This window comes from Branchiostoma lanceolatum, chromosome 8 (assembly GCF_035083965.1).
Source record: "Branchiostoma lanceolatum isolate klBraLanc5 chromosome 8, klBraLanc5.hap2, whole genome shotgun sequence".
NCBI lineage: Eukaryota > Metazoa > Chordata > Leptocardii > Amphioxiformes > Branchiostomatidae > Branchiostoma > Branchiostoma lanceolatum.
Genome location: NC_089729.1, coordinates 16955878 through 16974241, shown reverse-complemented (window position 1 = coordinate 16974241; position 18364 = coordinate 16955878). Strand labels below are relative to the sequence as shown.

General features: G+C 38.3%; 2 protein-coding genes and 1 long non-coding RNA gene across 5 annotated transcripts in view; 1 reads left to right on the top strand and 2 right to left on the bottom strand.

The window, feature by feature from the left end:
- LOC136439869 (VPS35 endosomal protein-sorting factor-like) overlaps nucleotides 1-18364 on the top strand; it is a 38214-nt gene that overhangs the window by 16747 nt on the left and 3103 nt on the right. Inside the window, exons 21-32 of one of the 3 annotated variants that reach the window (XM_066435518.1) lie at nucleotides 347-432; nucleotides 1098-1142; nucleotides 1520-1549; nucleotides 1775-1855; nucleotides 2448-2511; nucleotides 2616-2714; nucleotides 3217-3294; nucleotides 10613-10727; nucleotides 12111-12250; nucleotides 12828-12965; nucleotides 13697-13724; nucleotides 14280-14398. In XM_066435518.1, the coding sequence (XP_066291615.1) occupies nucleotides 347-432; nucleotides 1098-1142; nucleotides 1520-1549; nucleotides 1775-1855; nucleotides 2448-2511; nucleotides 2616-2714; nucleotides 3217-3294; nucleotides 10613-10727; nucleotides 12111-12250; nucleotides 12828-12965; nucleotides 13697-13724; nucleotides 14280-14398 (1023 nt within the window). The remainder of the gene's footprint in view (nucleotides 1-346; nucleotides 433-1097; nucleotides 1143-1519; nucleotides 1550-1774; nucleotides 1856-2447; nucleotides 2512-2615; nucleotides 2715-3216; nucleotides 3295-10612; nucleotides 10728-12110; nucleotides 12251-12827; nucleotides 12966-13696; nucleotides 13725-14279; nucleotides 14399-18364) is intronic. The other 2 variants (XM_066435519.1, XM_066435520.1) reach the window with 2 other exon arrangements.
- On the bottom strand, nucleotides 3282-5375 carry LOC136439874 (complement C1q tumor necrosis factor-related protein 3-like). The gene is made up of 3 exons (XM_066435530.1): nucleotides 5351-5375; nucleotides 4574-4735; nucleotides 3282-4149 (listed from the first exon to the last, which is right to left on the bottom strand). Exons 1-3 carry the CDS (start codon nucleotides 5358-5360, stop codon nucleotides 3632-3634), a joined length of 690 nt encoding a protein of 229 aa, XP_066291627.1. The 5' UTR covers nucleotides 5361-5375; the 3' UTR covers nucleotides 3282-3631.
- On the bottom strand, nucleotides 15582-18082 carry LOC136440400 (uncharacterized). The gene is made up of 2 exons (XR_010756668.1): nucleotides 17061-18082; nucleotides 15582-16633 (listed from the first exon to the last, which is right to left on the bottom strand). It is a non-coding gene; the product is annotated as an uncharacterized lncRNA (long non-coding RNA).

Sequence of the window (18364 nt, the reverse complement as noted above, 5' to 3'; positions counted from 1 at the left end):
AATCATGTATAATCGTGGTATTATATAAATGTATAAAGGGTATTATATGAATTATTACAAATGATGATCTGAAGAGATCATATACAATAATGAAGATAATCACATGTAATAGACTAATAGTATATCACGAAGGATACATAATGCTGTGTAATTATGTTTATTCATATTTGATGCTTAGATTGTCACATACAATAATACATATAATTGTGGTTATACACAATTGTAGTTTTTCTCCCATACACTTACATGTACTATACATTTTTTATATAGTAAATAAATCAGTGACTATATAGAATTAAACTACATGACATATATGTGTATTACATATTTTTCTTTTTCATTTCAGGACAAATTTTTGCCCTTTATCGACATGTTCCAAAAAGAGTCCGTCAAGGTGGAAGTATGTAAAACCGTCATGGAAACATTCACAAGGTAAGGAGTGTGTTATAACATGGTATTGTTGGACTTACAGTAACTTTTGTGTTCTATACCGTTGTATAGATGGTTGGTAATCGCTCGTTCTCATTCAAATGTACACTTTTTGTAATCTCCGTTACCGCTAGAAGTATTAAGACGTTCCTGGCATTAAGAAATGCCACATATAAGGTACCAAACTGCCGTTTTTAAAAGCTAGAAAAGTTTTAAGTCCTCATAAAAACTACAGTTTGACAATTCTTATATGTGGCATATCCTTATGCCAGGAACGTCTTATTTCAATCGGTAACGGAGATTACAAAATGTGTACATATTCAAATGAAAACGAGCGAATATAGGGGGTCTGTCATCATATTGCTTATCATGCTGTTATAGCTTTGCCTTGTTTATTTTTAGTTGATATTTTTTAATGCCATGGGAATAATGATATAAGCAGGTGCTGGGAGATTCACAGAACTGAAATTAAGATATTCTATGTTCCTCCTCAATATTCATGTTTGAAAAATATGTTTGAGTCACTGATTACCATTGATGATAAACTTGCATGATTGTGAATGTTGATGACGTTTTCAATTCTGCGTCATTTCTGTTATCATTACTCAATGATTTTGATTTCATCAATGATTGCCTGATTGCACCTATGATTATGTCCCTTCCCCCAGCGGTGCTAGACCGGGCGCCCTGTATACTGTCGGTTACAAGAAAAGGCAAGGAGATTTAAAGGGGTATTTGTGGTTACTAACCGTGTTCTTTTTGTGGATTGAGTTGTGTTGTCTGGTGCCTTGTTTTCCTTGCTGCTACACTAGAAACCCTAGATTCTGCTTTTATTAACTTATAATTAGTAAAGTTCTTTTTAACCACAGTGTACTTCTGCCTTTCTCCCAATGCCTTTAGTCTTCATACATTTTTTTTTAAATTAGATTCTGGCTCTACAAAATCATTATGTTGGGAGTAGACTTCTCAATATATATACAGAAGCAATATTTTTGATTTTATATATTTACTGGTAATATAATTTGACATGGTGTAAGGTAAAAGTTACACAGAGAATTAGAATAACACAATTTGAAGATTTCTTTTTTAGGACTGTTCATAGGAAACTCCCTGGAGAAAGGTAGTTCTGTAGTTGTCCTTTTTTTTAGCTCCGGAAAAAATACAGAATTGTGATATAATTGAAAGATATGGGCACACAGATTTGTTTGGACATTATTGCCCAGACACTTGCAATAATACTTTCTGAGAAATTGAAAACATGTGTGGCTCAGAGTTTTTTTGATAGGGCAATTGAGGCCCCAAAATAGAAAAGTTAATAGACTTTCATATAATTGCTTTTGTACAGGGTGCAGCAAGACACCACGTCTGACCCTGTTATCATGAATGCCCTGATGTTCATCTGTAAGACTATGCACGACTCTGTGAAGTAAGTACACATTACACGCTAGAACTGCAAAATTATATGCAAATAATGCATATGTATACTTGAGAATGTATTGTTAGTGGTACCAAACAATTTTCCAGTGTGTGTTATACTGTTATAAAAGTCAAGGAATAAGGCTGTCCTTTAAATGTCGACTTTAAATGACGTCGGCATGGCGTAACGGTTAGAGCAATAGGTCCCGCTTTCGATACCATGCCCCGACGTTGTGCCCTTGGGAAAGGCACTTTACGCTACCTTCCCGGACGGTGGAGTGACGCCCACCAAGCCTATTCGGCTAATCTGTCAAACTGTGTGCCAAAAAACACACTGCGGATTTGGTTGCCGATGTGCCAACATCTAGCACATTTGCCACTGAGAACCATTAAATTTTTTTTTTTTTTTTTTTTTTTTTAAATGTCGACAAACAAATATTTCTTACTCCAGTCTACCTACCTACCTACCTACCTACCTACCTACCTACCTACCTACCTAGTCCCTTGACCCCCGGGTCGTTGGGGGGACAAGGTAGCAATGAAGTTTGACTCCATTCTACGCCTACGTATATGTAGTTGAAGGTTGTCTCTACCCTCCACAGTGCACTTACACTAGAGGATGAGAAGAAAGCCATCTCCAATCTTATCTGTGGTTTCATCAGAAGGGTGAGTAAAAAGTTCAAGGTGCTTATCTTTCAGTCATTTTCCCCCTATAGTTTTTCCTGGAAGAGTTCCTAACTGTGACCCCTGATTGGTCTGTTTTTAATCAGATTTCCTTTGGAAGAGACTTTGAACAACAGCTGAGTTTCTACGTGGAAGCCAGGGCGACCTTCAGTAACCTTGAGCCAGTGTTGATTGAGCTGGTGCAGGTGGGTGCTTTAGATATGTCACTGTTTTTCTTTAAAAGAAGTTTCCTGCTAAAGCCCCTGTCACACATAGCTGACCATGGCCTCCAGACCTCTGCCAAACTTGCACTATGGTCAAGAGCAAGGTCATCTGTGGTTGAGAGTTGATTGGCGAGCAGCCAGCAGACTTTGAATTCCATTCAGAAATAGCCGGGAAAGTCATCTTCTTATGAATGCGATTAGGGGAACAGAGTGGAGCTAGAATATTGATAGGATGGATTCTAGACTACTTCCAACCCAGTGCCAACCTTGGTTGGGGAGTGTTTGTAAGCAAAGTGGTGGGGTCAGCTCCTGAATATGTGACTGGGACTTACATGTACATGTAACTGATAGATATGATACAAGCAACACATTTACCATGTGTGTCTGTGTGTCTGTGTGTGTCTGTCTGTCTGTCTTTGCATAATGTAGTTTTTAGTGTGCTTGCATAATGTATCAGTTACCAAGGATCTCTTTTGTGTTCCAGCGAGTGAACCAACTGTCCATGGAGACACACAAAGTGGTGAAGGGCAACCACTCCAGGAAAACTGCTGCGTTTGTTAGGGTGAGTTTATTAGAGTGTTATCATTGCTTTATTAGGGCAAACAAATTTTCTGAATTATCAAAATATAATGATTAGACTCATACATGTAGAATAAGTGACTAAAATTTGTTACAGATTGCAATCAATCTTTTAAGATTGATTCATTTCTGACATTTTGTCATTGATGTTTTAAAGAACTTACAGAACAAAGTAGATTAATCAAAAGTTATAAAGCTGTTAAAAGGAGTATACCAATTACAGTTCAGCCTTTTGCATATCTTTACCCGATCTTGTCTTTTTTCCACACTCACTGTCTTTTGGAATTTTTCTTCTCTATTTTCACTTTCACACAACCTCCTTACGATTCCTTTCCCAAATCACCATCCTCCATAGTAAAGAGGAGGAAGCCAGAGAAGGAACTGTACATGTTGGCATTGTCGTAGATGGCATAATTCTTCCCCAGGTCCAGCCAAACCCTGTCCCCCTTCTCTAACAACAGTACAGCGCTCCCTCCCGCACTTCTTCCCTTACCTTCGTACGTAGACGTTATCTTATGACCGTTGTGCTTCAGGATCACAAACAGGTTGTATTCAGAAGATCTGCTGAGGAAGTTAAAGCTAAAATGGTACACAGCCGTTACTGGGGAGGTGAAATGTCCAGTGTCTTTGTCAAAGTGGCCGCCAATGTTGGTATGCACTACTTGAAAGGGGATGGTGGTCTCCTCGTTGTTTGGGCCGAAGTTGGATGTGCGGACAGCGGTGAAGGCTACGTGAACGGGAGGGTCAGTGGTGGAACCGGGCGCGCCGGGAAGACCTCGCGGACCAAGCTTGCCTGGCGGGCCTTGGTTACCTGGTCGTCCCGGTTCACCATAGTCTCCTATGGGATAGTCATGGTATTGCAAGGGTTGATAAGGTGACTATATCACATACACAATGCACATTTGCTGTACATTTACATATGTAACCTAAAAGTAAAGGCCTTAAGCAAAAGCCCCCCTCTCACTGGCCCCGCGGCAAACTGGATTTGTGTTACCCTTGACTTTATAATGGGAATATCATTCAAAACGTACAAGTATGACAAAAAAGCAACAAAACACAAAGCTTAAAAAGATTTGTTTTTCCAAGTTGAAATTCGTTGAGAGCTTTGTCAATTCGACCAACCGCAGCGACGACGCCAGCGTGCCGCGTGCCGCGGGTCCAGTGAGAGGGCCGGGCTTAAGTTGACAACAGTTACAGCAACAGTTAATGGTCATATTACATACAGGAGGTACAATATCTACATTGGAGAGTGATGATATTACCTGGAGGCCCAGGTGGCCCCTGTACCCCTGGGGGTGACATGATAGTGATGTTGTTCATACAGCCTGCTGGGCTCTGGTGGGATGTTTGTGTTGCCTGCAGTTCAGGCTCAGCCCAGCAGGTGGCGCTCAGCAGTAGGAGCAGAAATGAGATTTTCATTGTCACTATAGAAAGGGCAGGATATTGAGATATTGACATTACCTTGGATGCCAAGAATAATATCAGCTGCTAGTGGTTAAGTGTGGGTGCTATGTTGTTATTTCAAGGCAGAATCTTTGTTGCAGTACCCTTGCCAATGTTCTCTTCCCTTACCATACAGCTATGATCAGCAAGCATGTATCAATTGAAACTACTGTAAGCTATTGAAGCATTTAAACTGTTTTTAATTTGTTTTGGACACTAACTATTGCTGGCAGATTCAAGTAAGTTAAGGACTTCATTGCAATATAGTTCTCTTCTGTACAAAGTTTACAAACTTTTATGCACTGAACTTCAACTGTAATTCCAGGGTGACCCAAACATTACAAAAATCCATTTGATTTAGTATAATCCTAGACACCCAGACTTGAGTAACAGAATGTAAATCTGTAAACTTTTGCAGTGGTTTCATTTTTGCAGTTTTTGGAGGAGAATTAACGCTGACAGCAAATTTCCAAATGTTTTTCTACAGAACTACAGGATTGTTTCAACTGCACCTTCCACTGTATGTCAAATGAACTCCCCACAAAAATGCATTATTTTCGGTATACATACCCCCTAATGATGTACAATAGACTCACCTGCTAACATACCTGTAGACCAGACCAAACTCAAAGCGAAGCAAAAAGCAAGCTTAGCCCTGCCTGCATCCACAGCTGACTGGACTGTTTTGAAGGAAAAATAGTTCTCTATAGCCTTACTGTGCTTTGTCAGCAATCTGTCAGGAAACTGTTGTTTGACAGATTTAGAATGTTTACTTCTGGTTTGGAGATGAACCACCTGCTAGAAGTGTGGTCTTGGCAAGACGTTGTTTAAAAACTGGTGATGTCAGCGGTAGAATGTTGTGAAAACATTTCCTGTTGCTTTCTTGGTCTTGATTTAACCTTATTTCTTCCATGGGTCCATCTACATAGTAAAGTCGTATTTATTATTAGAGTAGAGGTTAGCAAGAAAAGGGTTAGTCCTCCTATACATGGAAGTTGATACTTGTTACACATATAAAAAACGGAGAATATAGAATGATGCAGTCTTTCTTTCTGCTACTGCTTCTGCTATTGTTCCGTATACAAAGAGGTCTCTTGTAAAAGAGAAGATCAAAGTGACATGAAAAAGAACTTTTCCACATTATAAACAAGCAGAACATTTTCCTGGCCTGTCAGTTTATAGGTCCTGGATAGATTGTTATATAATTACTTGTCTATTAGATAAGGACTCAAGACATTCAAGATCCATTCAATATAAACAGCACAGACATTCAAGATCCATTCAATATAAACATCACAGTTGCACCAGAGAGTCGTGCCTAACTTGTGATCCAAGTCAGCCCACATGCAGTACTGTAGCTTCTCCCTCAGGATAGAGCCACAATGCTGCCAACAGTACTAATGAGGTCTAATATTCCCTAGGTGTGTCATTTGTGCTGTTATTAGAGGAAATTTAGCAGTAGAACAGATAATATTTCCTGATTTGTTTTCAACCCTGCTGGGATATTAGTCAAACTTCCTGTTCAGTCTATCATCATGTTAACATCAATGGCTGAAATAGCAAATTAATATTGATTGATAGGGGAAAGTAGTAACTAAAAATTCAAAACTGGTGGTGTGTTACGCAGAAGGGTGGTTATACCGGCTATACAGATACAGATACAGAAAACTCCACTGTGAGTTTAATTGGCATTTTCCCTGCGGTTCAATTACAATGTAGATGCAAGTATAATTGTCACCTGAACTGATAGAAATGTCTGTTTAGCTATGGATTTTTTTATGTATGGGTCAGTGTGTTATTAACCTGTGTGTATATTGTGCTGTGAACTTTCAGTTGGAAGTCTGGCACAACTGTCTGTATTAGGCCACACCAATTTTTTTGGTGCTTCTCGGATTTTTTCAGAAAAGAATTGGAGCGACAGGGCGAAAAAAAATGATGAAAAATCTTTTTTCAGATAGTCTGGGGTGAAGATAAGGGTTTATATAACAAAAAGAATAAGAGGATTATTCAAGTTTCAGCGTTGTATGGCTCATTTTATGCAATGCACCCCTTTCTTTGATCTATTACTATACAATGTAATTTCAGTAACACAATTACCTTTTGCTATGTAATATATGAATTGATATTGAGAAATAGTTGTAATAAATCAAAAATTATAACTTATGATCAATGTGACCACACTTTTTAGGTATGTGCAGGCCTTTATCATCTATTTTGGTGGCTATTTAGTTTTACAACTGAACAAATAGTAAAATTGTGGGTAAAAGTTTGTGAATGGGAATAGTGACCCAATTGTTGTTTTCTTCAAAATGTGAAAAACAGGAGAGGCGATTTCGAGAACAAACCAAAGAAATTGGTGTGGCCTTATGCATCCATGCAGTTGGCAAAAGTGTATTAGCTTGTATGTCAGCCATGCCAGGCAGTGAACTGTTTCACAGAAGTTGCTGTTTTCTCCATAAGAGAGTCAAGCAACTGGATGAACTAAATGAGAATAACAGATTTTGAAGAATAGCAGAAATACTGGTCAAGTCAAAGGGCAGGCGTTTTTTGTGATCCAGGGTCAAGTAAGTGGTATTTCAGAAGTTGTAATTTCTTACTCCTGTCAATCTCTTATCTGAGGGAGTGTGAAACACATTACTCAGCACGCATTTCTATCCAAAAGATAGCCTGTAAAATTGTGATGGATTGATATTGTTAAAGGCATCCAGAGCATTTTATGAGGCTTGAAACTTGAATTTAAAAAAATCCAATTTCTAGTTATTCCTACACTTAGTAAGTTTCAATAACACTATTACCATAATCATTACATATTGACATTAAAGAAGCAAAGATCAATGTCGTTCTGTGGTGAGAACTGATAAAAAAATCCAAGCCCTAATAGACTGATCCTGACCAATGAGAGAGTGACTGCATGTTCGTCAAATAGTTGCATTTTTATGATTTAATTTTGCATTTCTACGTTTTGACGGAGGTGGGCGGGGCTATGGTATCGGTCTATTTACACTAGGCGCGTGAAACTAAAAGATCACCATGTAGCTTATTTTTGTGCCGCTTTTGAGCACTTTTGATAAGAAATCTGCCCGCAAATGCGGTAAACAGTGGCATTGAATGTCAATTTCATAAAGATTGTAGCAACTAGAATATTTCTAGTTTTCAAACCTCATAAAATGCTCTGGGTGCCTATAACCTTTTCCCTGGTGCCTAACCCTAACCAATACAAATTTGGTACCAAACAGTTACCTTAGCATACAGAAGGTTAAAGCTATTGACAGCGTCAAGACCCAGGACATTCTAATTCCAGAGAAAATTGGAAAATGGCATTAATTTGCGAAATTCATTTCTCTTATCATATCATATACTCATTCCTTTTTTTACCATTATGATAGCATGTTTGCCATGTCATCATATTATACCCAACCAATATATGCAGTGAAACAGCTGTTCAAAAAAAAATAAATGAATGTTGCAAGCCTCTGCATAAAAGTACCATGTAACCACAGGCTAGACGGATCTCAAAGAAGACCCATCATTATCTGTGTAAAGGTCTTGCCCTTTCTCATATATGAAAGGATTCTATTGAAGTTAGGTACAACTCCTTTTGGCCAAACCTTTGGAAATGACTCAACAAAGGAACATGTTTCTTCCATTTCAATGGACTACTTACTATTGGCAGTTGAAAAAGCTGCAACTCTGATCCTATTACATGCTACTTCTTCACTCCCAGTGCAGCTGCTACAGTAAATACATTCAAGGTCTCATTCCTGTATTACTCCAAGTGGGTACCCTAAAAGAGTCTGTGCCCCCAAAAATGAACGGCTGCATGAACGTGTGTCTATATCGGGGGGAAATTCCCTTTTAGCTAGCCCAGCTGATCTCAAGCGTCAAACTGATGAAAGCTTGTTTGTAACTGAAGAAATTAGCAGGCAAAGTTTGGCGGCCGCGCGCGAGGTCGGAGGTACACAGCCCGGGCATCGTGTGTAATGCGGTCATGCGCTTGCAGCTGGAAAGTGGCTTTTTGGGGATGTAGCCAAGTGCAGTTTGTAATTGCTATAAAAAGATATTGTATGTAGTGTAAATGTTGTCAATTTTTTTACATAATCCAGAGTAAATATTCTCAACATGGAATGGAAAACATTGGCACATTTTCTATATCTTCATTACGAACGCGCCCATGTAAAACAAGTATTATAACATGCAATCCTATGGGGCGAAAAAACTCATGAATGAGACCTTAAGTTCGTGGGGATTTAATGTTTGCGGTTTTTGCCTCTTCGCCGAAAGCTAAAAACCACCATGAAAATGCTTGTTTTGTCTTCTACCTACCTTGCCGCCTTGTTTCAAACGCTAGGTAAAAACCACCATGAATACTCCATTTTCTCCCCACCGCGAAATGAAATCACGGTGAACTTAATTGCATTTACAGTATTGGATGTCAACAGAGAGTCGTGACTAACTTATGATCAAAGTCTACCTGCAGTACAGTAGTTTTTCCCTCAGGATATAGCCACAATGCTGCCAACAGTACTAATGAGGTTTAATATTCCCTAGGTGTGTCATTTGTGCTGTTATTAGAGAAAATTTAGCAGTAGAAACAAATTTTCTGACTTGTTGTCAGCTCTGCTGGGACCCTTGGTTAATTATCATGTTAACATCTACAAAGATGATGATCAACAAAGAAACATGTTTATTCCATTTCAATGGACTCGGTAATTGGAAAAGCCGCAACCACAATCAAATGTTCATTGCATACTCTTAAAGGCAACCAAGGCAATGTTAGGGCCCAAATTTGGAAATAAGAAAAATGCTGAAATCTTTATGGTAGTGACATTTACTAACACTATCTAGCACATTTGCGCAATAGCTTCATACTCTGAGCATTTTATAACAAAAACATGCCGTACGATGACTCCCTTAGTTTCGCGAGCCTACAAAAACCCCAAGAATGATTTTCAGTATGTTTGCATGATGGACGTCACTATACATTGTGATAGTGTTGTTTGAACCAATCATGTATGGAAATTACTAAATAGATTGACTTTCAAAATCCGATTTTTAGGACCCTAATATTGCTTGGGTTTCCTTTAACAGAAGTTCTGCTGAAGAAGGTGCCTTTTCACTTAACAAGACAGCCCTGTAGGCAATATGAGACTCTTGAGATGAGTTCACTTTTAAATGTCAACATCTGGAATAGGAATCATCAAACATTAGTAACAGCTGAGTGTAAAAGCCTCTTATGTAAAGGATCAACAGATGGTGATGTATAGGATGCTCATAATGTACTTTTAAAATTACATAAGGTAGAGGGAAGGGAAATTGAACAATTTCCATTCCCTTTAAAAACGTGTGGTCTACTGTGGAATAAGAAATTTCAGGCTTCTATTTGCAAATTCCAATTTGGTTTATTATGGATAACATCCTCAGTTTTATCCTATTGGATGTTGCTATGGATAATCATCAGATACATGTAGTCAAAGAAAATGTGCCTTGCTCAGAGAAATCTCTGCCAGTTTGTGTGCCTCTCTATACACTGTAAATGCAGAAATGTTCCGGTGGTTTTATGTTCGCGCTTTTAGCGGTAAGCTCTTTGCCGCGAACTAAAACCACCACGATTATTTTTTGCCCTCATTCCTACTTGTCTACTATTGTCTCAAACGCGAACTTAAAACCGACGCGAACACTCCCTACCGCGAAATTAAAAGCATGGGAGCTTACATGTATTTACAGTAATTCAGCCTCATCAAAGTAGAGAATTTTACAGTGCCTGTTGTCAATATGCTGTATAATGCTTTATGTTGAAAGGTACATGTACGAGTATCCATATCTAAAAGAGTAACTACTATAATTGTATTGTTTTCCAGGCCTGTGCTGCCTACAGTTTCATCACCATTCCATCCATCAACAACATCTTCTCCCAACTCAACCTGTACCTGGTGTCAGGACAGGTGGCCTTGGTGAACGGGGCTCTCACACAAGGTGGGTGTGGCTGTGGGGTTGCCATGGCAGCCAGGTTGCCATGGTAAACGAGTTTCTCACATAAGGTGGGTGTGGCTGTGGGGTTGCCATGGCAGCCAGGTTGCCGTGGTAAACGAGGTTCTCACACAAGGTGGGTGTGGCTGAAGGGTTGCCATGGTGAATAGGGCTCTCACACAAGGTGGGTGTGGCTGAAGGGTTGCCATGGTGAATAGTGCTCTCACACAAGGTGGGTGTGGCTGAAGGGTTGCCATGGTGAAAAGGGCTCTCACACAAGGTGGGTGTGGCTGAAGGGTTGCCATGGTGAATAGGGCTCTCACACAAGGTGGGTGTGGCTGAAGGGTTGCCATGGTGAATAGGGCTCTCACACAAGCTGGGTGTGGCTGAAGGGTTGCCATGGTGAATAGGGCTCTCACACAAGGTGGGTGTGGCTGAAGGGTTGCCATGGTGAATAGGGCTCTCACACAAGGTGGGTGTGGCTGAAGGGTTGCCATGGTGAATAGGGCTCTCACACAAGGTGGGTGTGGCTGAAGGGTTGCCATGGTGAATAGGGCTCTCACACAAGGTGGGTGTGGCTGAAGGGTTGCCATGGTAAATAGGGCTCTCACACAAGGTGGGTGTGGCTGAAGGGTTGCCATGGTAAATAGGGCTCTCACACAAGGTGGGTGTGGCTGAAGGGTTGCCATGGTAAATAGGGCTCTCACACAAGGTGGGTGTGGCTGAAGGGTTGCCATGGTAAATAGGGCTCTCACACAAGGTGGGTGTGGCTGAAGGGTTCACATGGTGAATAGGGCTCTCACACAAGGTGGGTGTGGCCGAAGGGTTCCCATGACAAACATGTTGTCATGGTGAATGAACAGGTTTTTTAAAATTTGCTATACACATGAAATAAAATTGATACCAAAATCCAGAATATTTTGGAGGATATGGTTTGTACAAAAAAATGGTTGCCTTCTTCAACTTGCTACCCAGGTATTGTCCTTTGTGTTTTGAAAAAGCTGTTGCGACTCCATTGTCATTTGCTGTGATAGGATACGGAAGAATAGAATTGCCAATTTTATGCTAAGTTTGCCATCCTTTGCACTCAACATGTGTAAATAAACTGATGATATGCTTATGAATTCAATATGTTACATTTTGTATAACCTGGGAGTGAGTGAATTTGAAACAAAGTGTGTGTGTTTCCTTCAAGTGCCATCCTAGTAACCACAACAACCCCCTCCCCACTCAGTGCCACTCATTTTGTCCCATAGGGTTAATGGACTACTCCTTATTATTGCATAAAATGCATTGACAAATCAGTTATGCAAATAAGCGGATTCTACTGTATTACATTGTCAGAGAATTTAATGTCTCTTTTTCCTCACTTACTTCGGTTCTTTTTAGGCGATGCCTTTATGAAGGCAGCGATTGGCCTGTTGCCCGAGGTGCCGCGGACGATCCTGGTGGATGGGAAGGTTCGGTCCACGGAACCTCTCCTGGCCGAGTACATCAACAACTTTGTCTCCAACCTGCTTGTTGTGCCGGTGAACTATGCATCTTGTAGCATCTTTAGTCTGTGTATTTTTTCTCATAGATTGCATAGATGCAGGATAATGCTGACTTTTATTACCTCTGAAGATAGATTTATTATGTTTAAATCCAAATCAAATTTGATTTGTCCTTTTCTAACGTAGGCTACTATCTACGATTAACAATGAATTACCTGGTTTCTTTCAAAGATTATTCATCAACAGAAGGATAATGCTAAAATATGCTATACATAATTATCATAGATTGTAGTATACTTGCAATTCACCTTCTTGTATACTAAAGGTTAAACACATGCAGATGAAGATTTGCAGTTCCCCATAAAACATGAAAGATTTCTAAATCTTTAAAAGTTTTAAGATTTATAATTTCCATTAATTTTAAAAAAGTAATGGAAATTGTAAATCTTAAAACTTTTGCGCGGGTTTTATTTTTGTGATGACTTTTCCACTTCAAACATGTCTTACTTGTATTTCTACTGTACTATAAAATTGTTTCAACCACGACGTTAAAACGCAGCGAATGTAAATCAGTTGACAGCATTTGTTGTCTCCTTGCCCCCCTCCCCCCCAGGATAACCCAGACCAGGGTGTGCTGTACCTGATCCGAGGGCTTCTCAACGTGCTACAGAACTACACCTGGGAGGACAACAGTGATGCTAAAGTCAGGTCCTACCTGAGCGTGACGTGTGTTCTCTCAGCTATGAGCCAGGTAACAACAACACGTGTATAACATCAGATATAAACTGTGGATTTAGTCATAGTTTCTCCACTCTTAATCCCAGCTACCAGAAAAAGATGGTTGTCCTTAAGCCCCTGTCACACAGTAGGAAAAGCGATTTACGTTTGTGGAGGTTAGACATCCAGGTAAACAAGACAATTCAAACTCTACAACTGGATAAAAATTCAGAGATTTTTTTCCGGACGTTTCGAGTGACATCCATCACTCTTCTTCAGCGTCACTAAAGTAAACTAGCAGAACTAACCAGTACTTATATATAATAACAAGAAAAAACGGTTTTTACATGGCAAATCACAAAATGAAAAGTGATTTAGTCTGCGAGCCCCAAAATGACATTTTCAGCAGTGATACACCAGGTGTTCTCTTAATCATGGCAGGATTTGTAGAGGTTGGCCAGTGTTTGTAGGTCCCTGAGTCCCATCCAATGCGATGGGGCAGATTTTCAAGTGAAAAATATGCTGGAGTCTCTGGCAATTTTTAGACTTGCCAACCTTCTGGCAATAAAGGAAATGGCCGAAGCTGGTCAACTATGTGACAGGGGCTAAAAGAAAGATAATATTCGGGGTGCAAAAGTTGACGCTAAACTACGTTTTACATGTGAGCCATTAACTATTGAGGCATTGTGCAATTTTCGGTGGCATGCTGAAACTCTGTTTCCCTAAACCAATAACATTGTTTTTTCCCCTGTTTTCACCATCTAGGAGAGCTACCTGTATCATGTCAACAAAGGTCAGTCTTTACTTCTGACTAGTATCATAGTTTATCATTATCATCATAAATATGGTTTGAATCTCATAATACCCCCTCACACCCTCTCAGGAAAATAAATCGGCTTATGAATCTGCGAGCTCTAAATAACAATTTTGCAGTAATCTGCCCGCTTTCCTTTCTATCACTGCTTGGTTTTTAGAGATCAGCTGGTCTTCTAGCCCCATTCAATGTGATAGTGTAGGATTTTAGGCCAAACATACACCAAAGTCTCTGGAAATTTTGAAATTCAGCAACCTTCCACAGGCAATCAACGAATACGGCGGAAACTCCTCTACTGTGTGGCTGGTTAAATCAAAATTTAGAGCCTAACTTTCTTCTTCAACTTCAATGGTTACTCCCAGATAACCCCATCGATATCAGGGCCAAAGGAGGGGGGGGGGGAGAGGTCCCGGGCTAAGGCGGGCTGGCCTCCAGCCTGGCCCAGAAAGTCTCAACTGTGAGAGACAACACGACCGGGCAGGGCGTTTCACTAGGGTTTCTTATGAATGTTTCCCACTGTCTCTGTTTTCCCAGTCGACTCCAACGACAGACTGTACGGCGGTGACCCAAAGTTTCTAAACGAGGTCCAGCAGATCGCCAACACACTCATCACTGAAGTACTGGAGCATCTCAAGCACCTACAGCAACAAGAGGTACTGTAGACTGGGGTTGTTTTTAACCTTTAGCACTCTGGAATAGCCATACGGCTACTAATTTTCTATTAGTCATGGGGTTTGGCAATAGGGGGAAGGTTAACCTCATTCAAGCATCACCAGTTATAGAAATTAGAAATTAGCTAATCAGAAACGGCAGATGTTTACAAAGGTAATTATATACAATGTACTTTGCAATCAGAATTGTATAGATAACTGTTGCATTCAGAGAAGAGGTTATCTATGAAACATTCTCTTTAGTTAGTAAAAGAAGGGCGGAGCTCACATTTTTGAAGCGTCTAAGGCACATTCACTACCAAAAATGCCATTTCTTGTATTCTAGTTTTTTCTTACATACAGAAAAATATTACTTCATGCAAGCAAATTTTTCTGTATTCAAGAAAAAGGTTTTGTCCACGAATTAAGCAATTTTTTACTTACTGAGCTTTTTCTTGTAGTAAGAAAATCTTTCTTATAAAAATGACCTTGGTTACTGCCGGAAAGTAATTCTTGCAGTAAGATTTTTTTTCTATGTATATTCTTGATTCAGACACATGGATCTGAGGTTCTTATACTAAGAATTAATTTCTCACTTAAAGGCTGGTATTCTTGACCAAAACTTTACTGCCTAGAAATGGTTTCTTACTGCTAGCTTTTATATTCTTACAAAAAGAATGCATTTCTCTTCTTAAGACCAAAATTCTTGATAGCAAGAACTACTTTCTTATTTCTAAGATTTAAGTTCTTATACCAACACGTCTTTTCTTACTTCAAGACCAAAATTCTTACAGCCAAGAAATCCTTTCTTCTTTTCAAGTTTTTTGTTCTTATAACAAGAATGCATTTCTCTACTTAAGACCTGCAATCTTGATACCAAGAACTGCTTTCTTATTTTCAAGATTTAGGTTCTTACACCAAGAATATTTTCCTCACTTCAAGACCAAACATGCTTATTGCTGAGAAATGTTTTCTTACATCAAGATTTATCATCTTACATCAAGAATCCTTTTCTCGCTTCAGGGGCAAAAATTGTTATCGCCTAGAAATACTTTCTTACCTCTAGAGCTGATCTTCTTATACAAAGAATATTTTTCTCACCTCAAGAACATAATTCTTGCTGCCTAGAAAATGCTTTCTTACTTCTAAGATTGATCTTCTTACAATAAGCATACTTTTCTTGCATCAAGAGCAAAGATTGTTTATTGCCAAGAAATGTTTTCTTACTTCTAAGATTAATCTTCTTACATCAAAAGCACAATTCTTGCTACCAAGAAATGTTTGCTTACTTCTAAGATTAATATTCTTACACCAAGAATATTTTTTCTTATATCAAGAGCAGAATTCTTGCTACCAAGAAATGTTTGCTTACTTCTAAGATTAATATTCTTACACCAATAATACTTTTCTTATATCAAGAGCACAATTCTTGCTACCAAGAAATGTATTCTTACTTCTAAGATTAATCTTCTTACTCCAAGAACACTTTTCTTATATCAAGAGCAGAATTCTTGCTACCAAGAAATGTTTGCTTACTTCTAAGATTAATCTTCTTACAACAAGAATACTTTTCTTATATCAAGAGCACAATTCTTGCTGCCAAGAATTTTTTTCTTACTTCTAAGATTAATATTCTTACACCAAGAATACTTTTCTTCCACCAAGAGCACAATTCTTGCTGTCAAGAAATGTTTGCTTACTTCTAAGATTAATCTTCTTACAACAAGAATACTTTTCTTACTTCAAGAACACAATTCTTGCTACCTAGAAATGTTTTCTTACTCTTAAGACTGATGTTCTTACAAGAAGAATCTCACTCCAAGAGTTACAGTTAAAATGACATGTTGATGGCTTAATATTTCTGTAAATTGTGGAGTCTGGTATAAAAAAATGACATTGGCAAAGCTTTACAGTGTATTTTTTCAAAAATAATATTTATAATAATAATATACATTATATACAATATTGTTGTACAAATACCAAAACTAATTTTGATACAAAGCCTACTGAAACTGAAAGAACATAAAGATTACAAATTGCTATGTAATTAACATGCTATATGATTTATTGCATATGATATATTTCATAATATATAATTCTTTATCGTCTTGGAAGGTGGTGTAGAGCAGCCTCATCTGACTTGGCAGTGTTAACAGATGATCATCTTCGACTATGGAAACCAAACCCTTCAAGCTCATTTCTGTTGACATTGGCATTCCCATTGGCATCTTCCAACATCTGGGGGAAAAATGAAGACTATGTCATTAATTTTTACTTTTTGAGTTGAGCTAACTAACTTCCAGCTTCTAGATGTGAAAGTTCCAATTGAATTGATTTCTTCACAAAACACATCATGTTTTATCATTCTTTAACCTATCCTTATATATGTTTTCCAGAAACAATACGTTTAAAATAGTCCACCCCTGGTGGAATGTAATCTTCCAATGTGTGCGGATCGCTTTTTGATTAAAATCTATTAATTCATCGGCCAAAAAGATGTTTTGAGTTGGACCCAAAGAGGCTACTAGTATACTTATCATTATCTCTAATGCTTGATGCTTTTGACAATTAAACCATCCAGGGGCCCTTTGACTTCTTTTTTTTTCATATGATAAATAAAGTTGAGCTGATTTTCATACAGTCGGGTGGGGAGGGGGGCACTTACCTTTTCCATACTGCTATCCAGTGTTTCCGTGCAAAATTTGGCATCTGCTGCAGGCTCAGACCATGATCCCCATCTTGTATATGTTCTCTTGTACCTGGGTTTTGACTTTGAAACCGACTTGAGTCTTCAATTAATACAAAATAGAACTAGAAGTGAACAGCACTTGAAGGCATGAACTTCTCAGAGCTTTGGCCCTGCTGTCAACTGCCTGTGGCATTTGAAACCACCAATCAGGAGTTAGGAAAAGATCACATGGCAAGTGTTGCCATTGGTCAAAATTTTATGCAGATATTTGCTAGAACAATCAAGATTTTTAAAGAAAATTTAACTTGGCTTCTATTTCTTGCAATAGCCTCATCTTAGCCGGGAAACAACCATTATATTATACGAGTTCAAATAAGAATTTCAAAGTATTTCTTGTATTTCTTAAAGTATTATTATCAAGAAAAACAAGAAATGCATTCCTCAAAGTTTCTTGATACGAAAATCAAGAACATTCAAGAATATTATTCTAGTTTTGACTCGAACTTTGTCTTCTAGTTTAAATATCTTGAAAATTCTTGTTTTTCTAAGCAGGATACCCCAAGAAAGGCAAGAAGAAAATTCTTCTATTTTCTTGAACATCCCAAGAAAAACAAGAATTTTTTTCTCAAAGGTTCTTGATACGAAAATCAAGAACATTCAAGAATATTATTCTAGTTATGACTCGAACTTTGTCTTCTAGCTTAGATATCTTGAAAATTCTTGTTTTTCTAAGCAGGATACCTCAAGAAAGGCAAGAAGAAAATTCTTCTATTTTCTTAAACATCCCAAGAAAATCAAGAATTTCTTTCTCAAGGTTTCTTGATACGAAAATAAAGAACACTCAAGAATAAAATTCTAGTTGTTACTTGTTTTCATAATTTTGAATTCTTGTTTTTTCTTACTACCAGAAAAAGAAGGTAGGGGAGAGAAAAATTCTTGTATTTTCTTATACATGGCAAGAAATAGATTCTCCATACAAGAAAAACAAGAACTTTTAACTTCAAAATTTTAGAAAATTCTTATGAGAGAAAATCCTTTATAGAAATTATTTCTTTATCTAAGAAAAATAAGAAAATGTTTCTTGTTGTGAGAATTTACAAGACAAGATTCTTGAAATGGTCCCTTGTGCTTTTCTTATTTATTCTTATCATTTTCATGGAAGTTCTTCATTCAAGAAAATTTGTCCACGAATTAAGTAAAAACAAGAAAACTAGAAAAAACAAGAAAAATCATTTTTGGTAGTGTTGTAGCTTAAGGTATTAAGGATGGCCCTGTTTGGA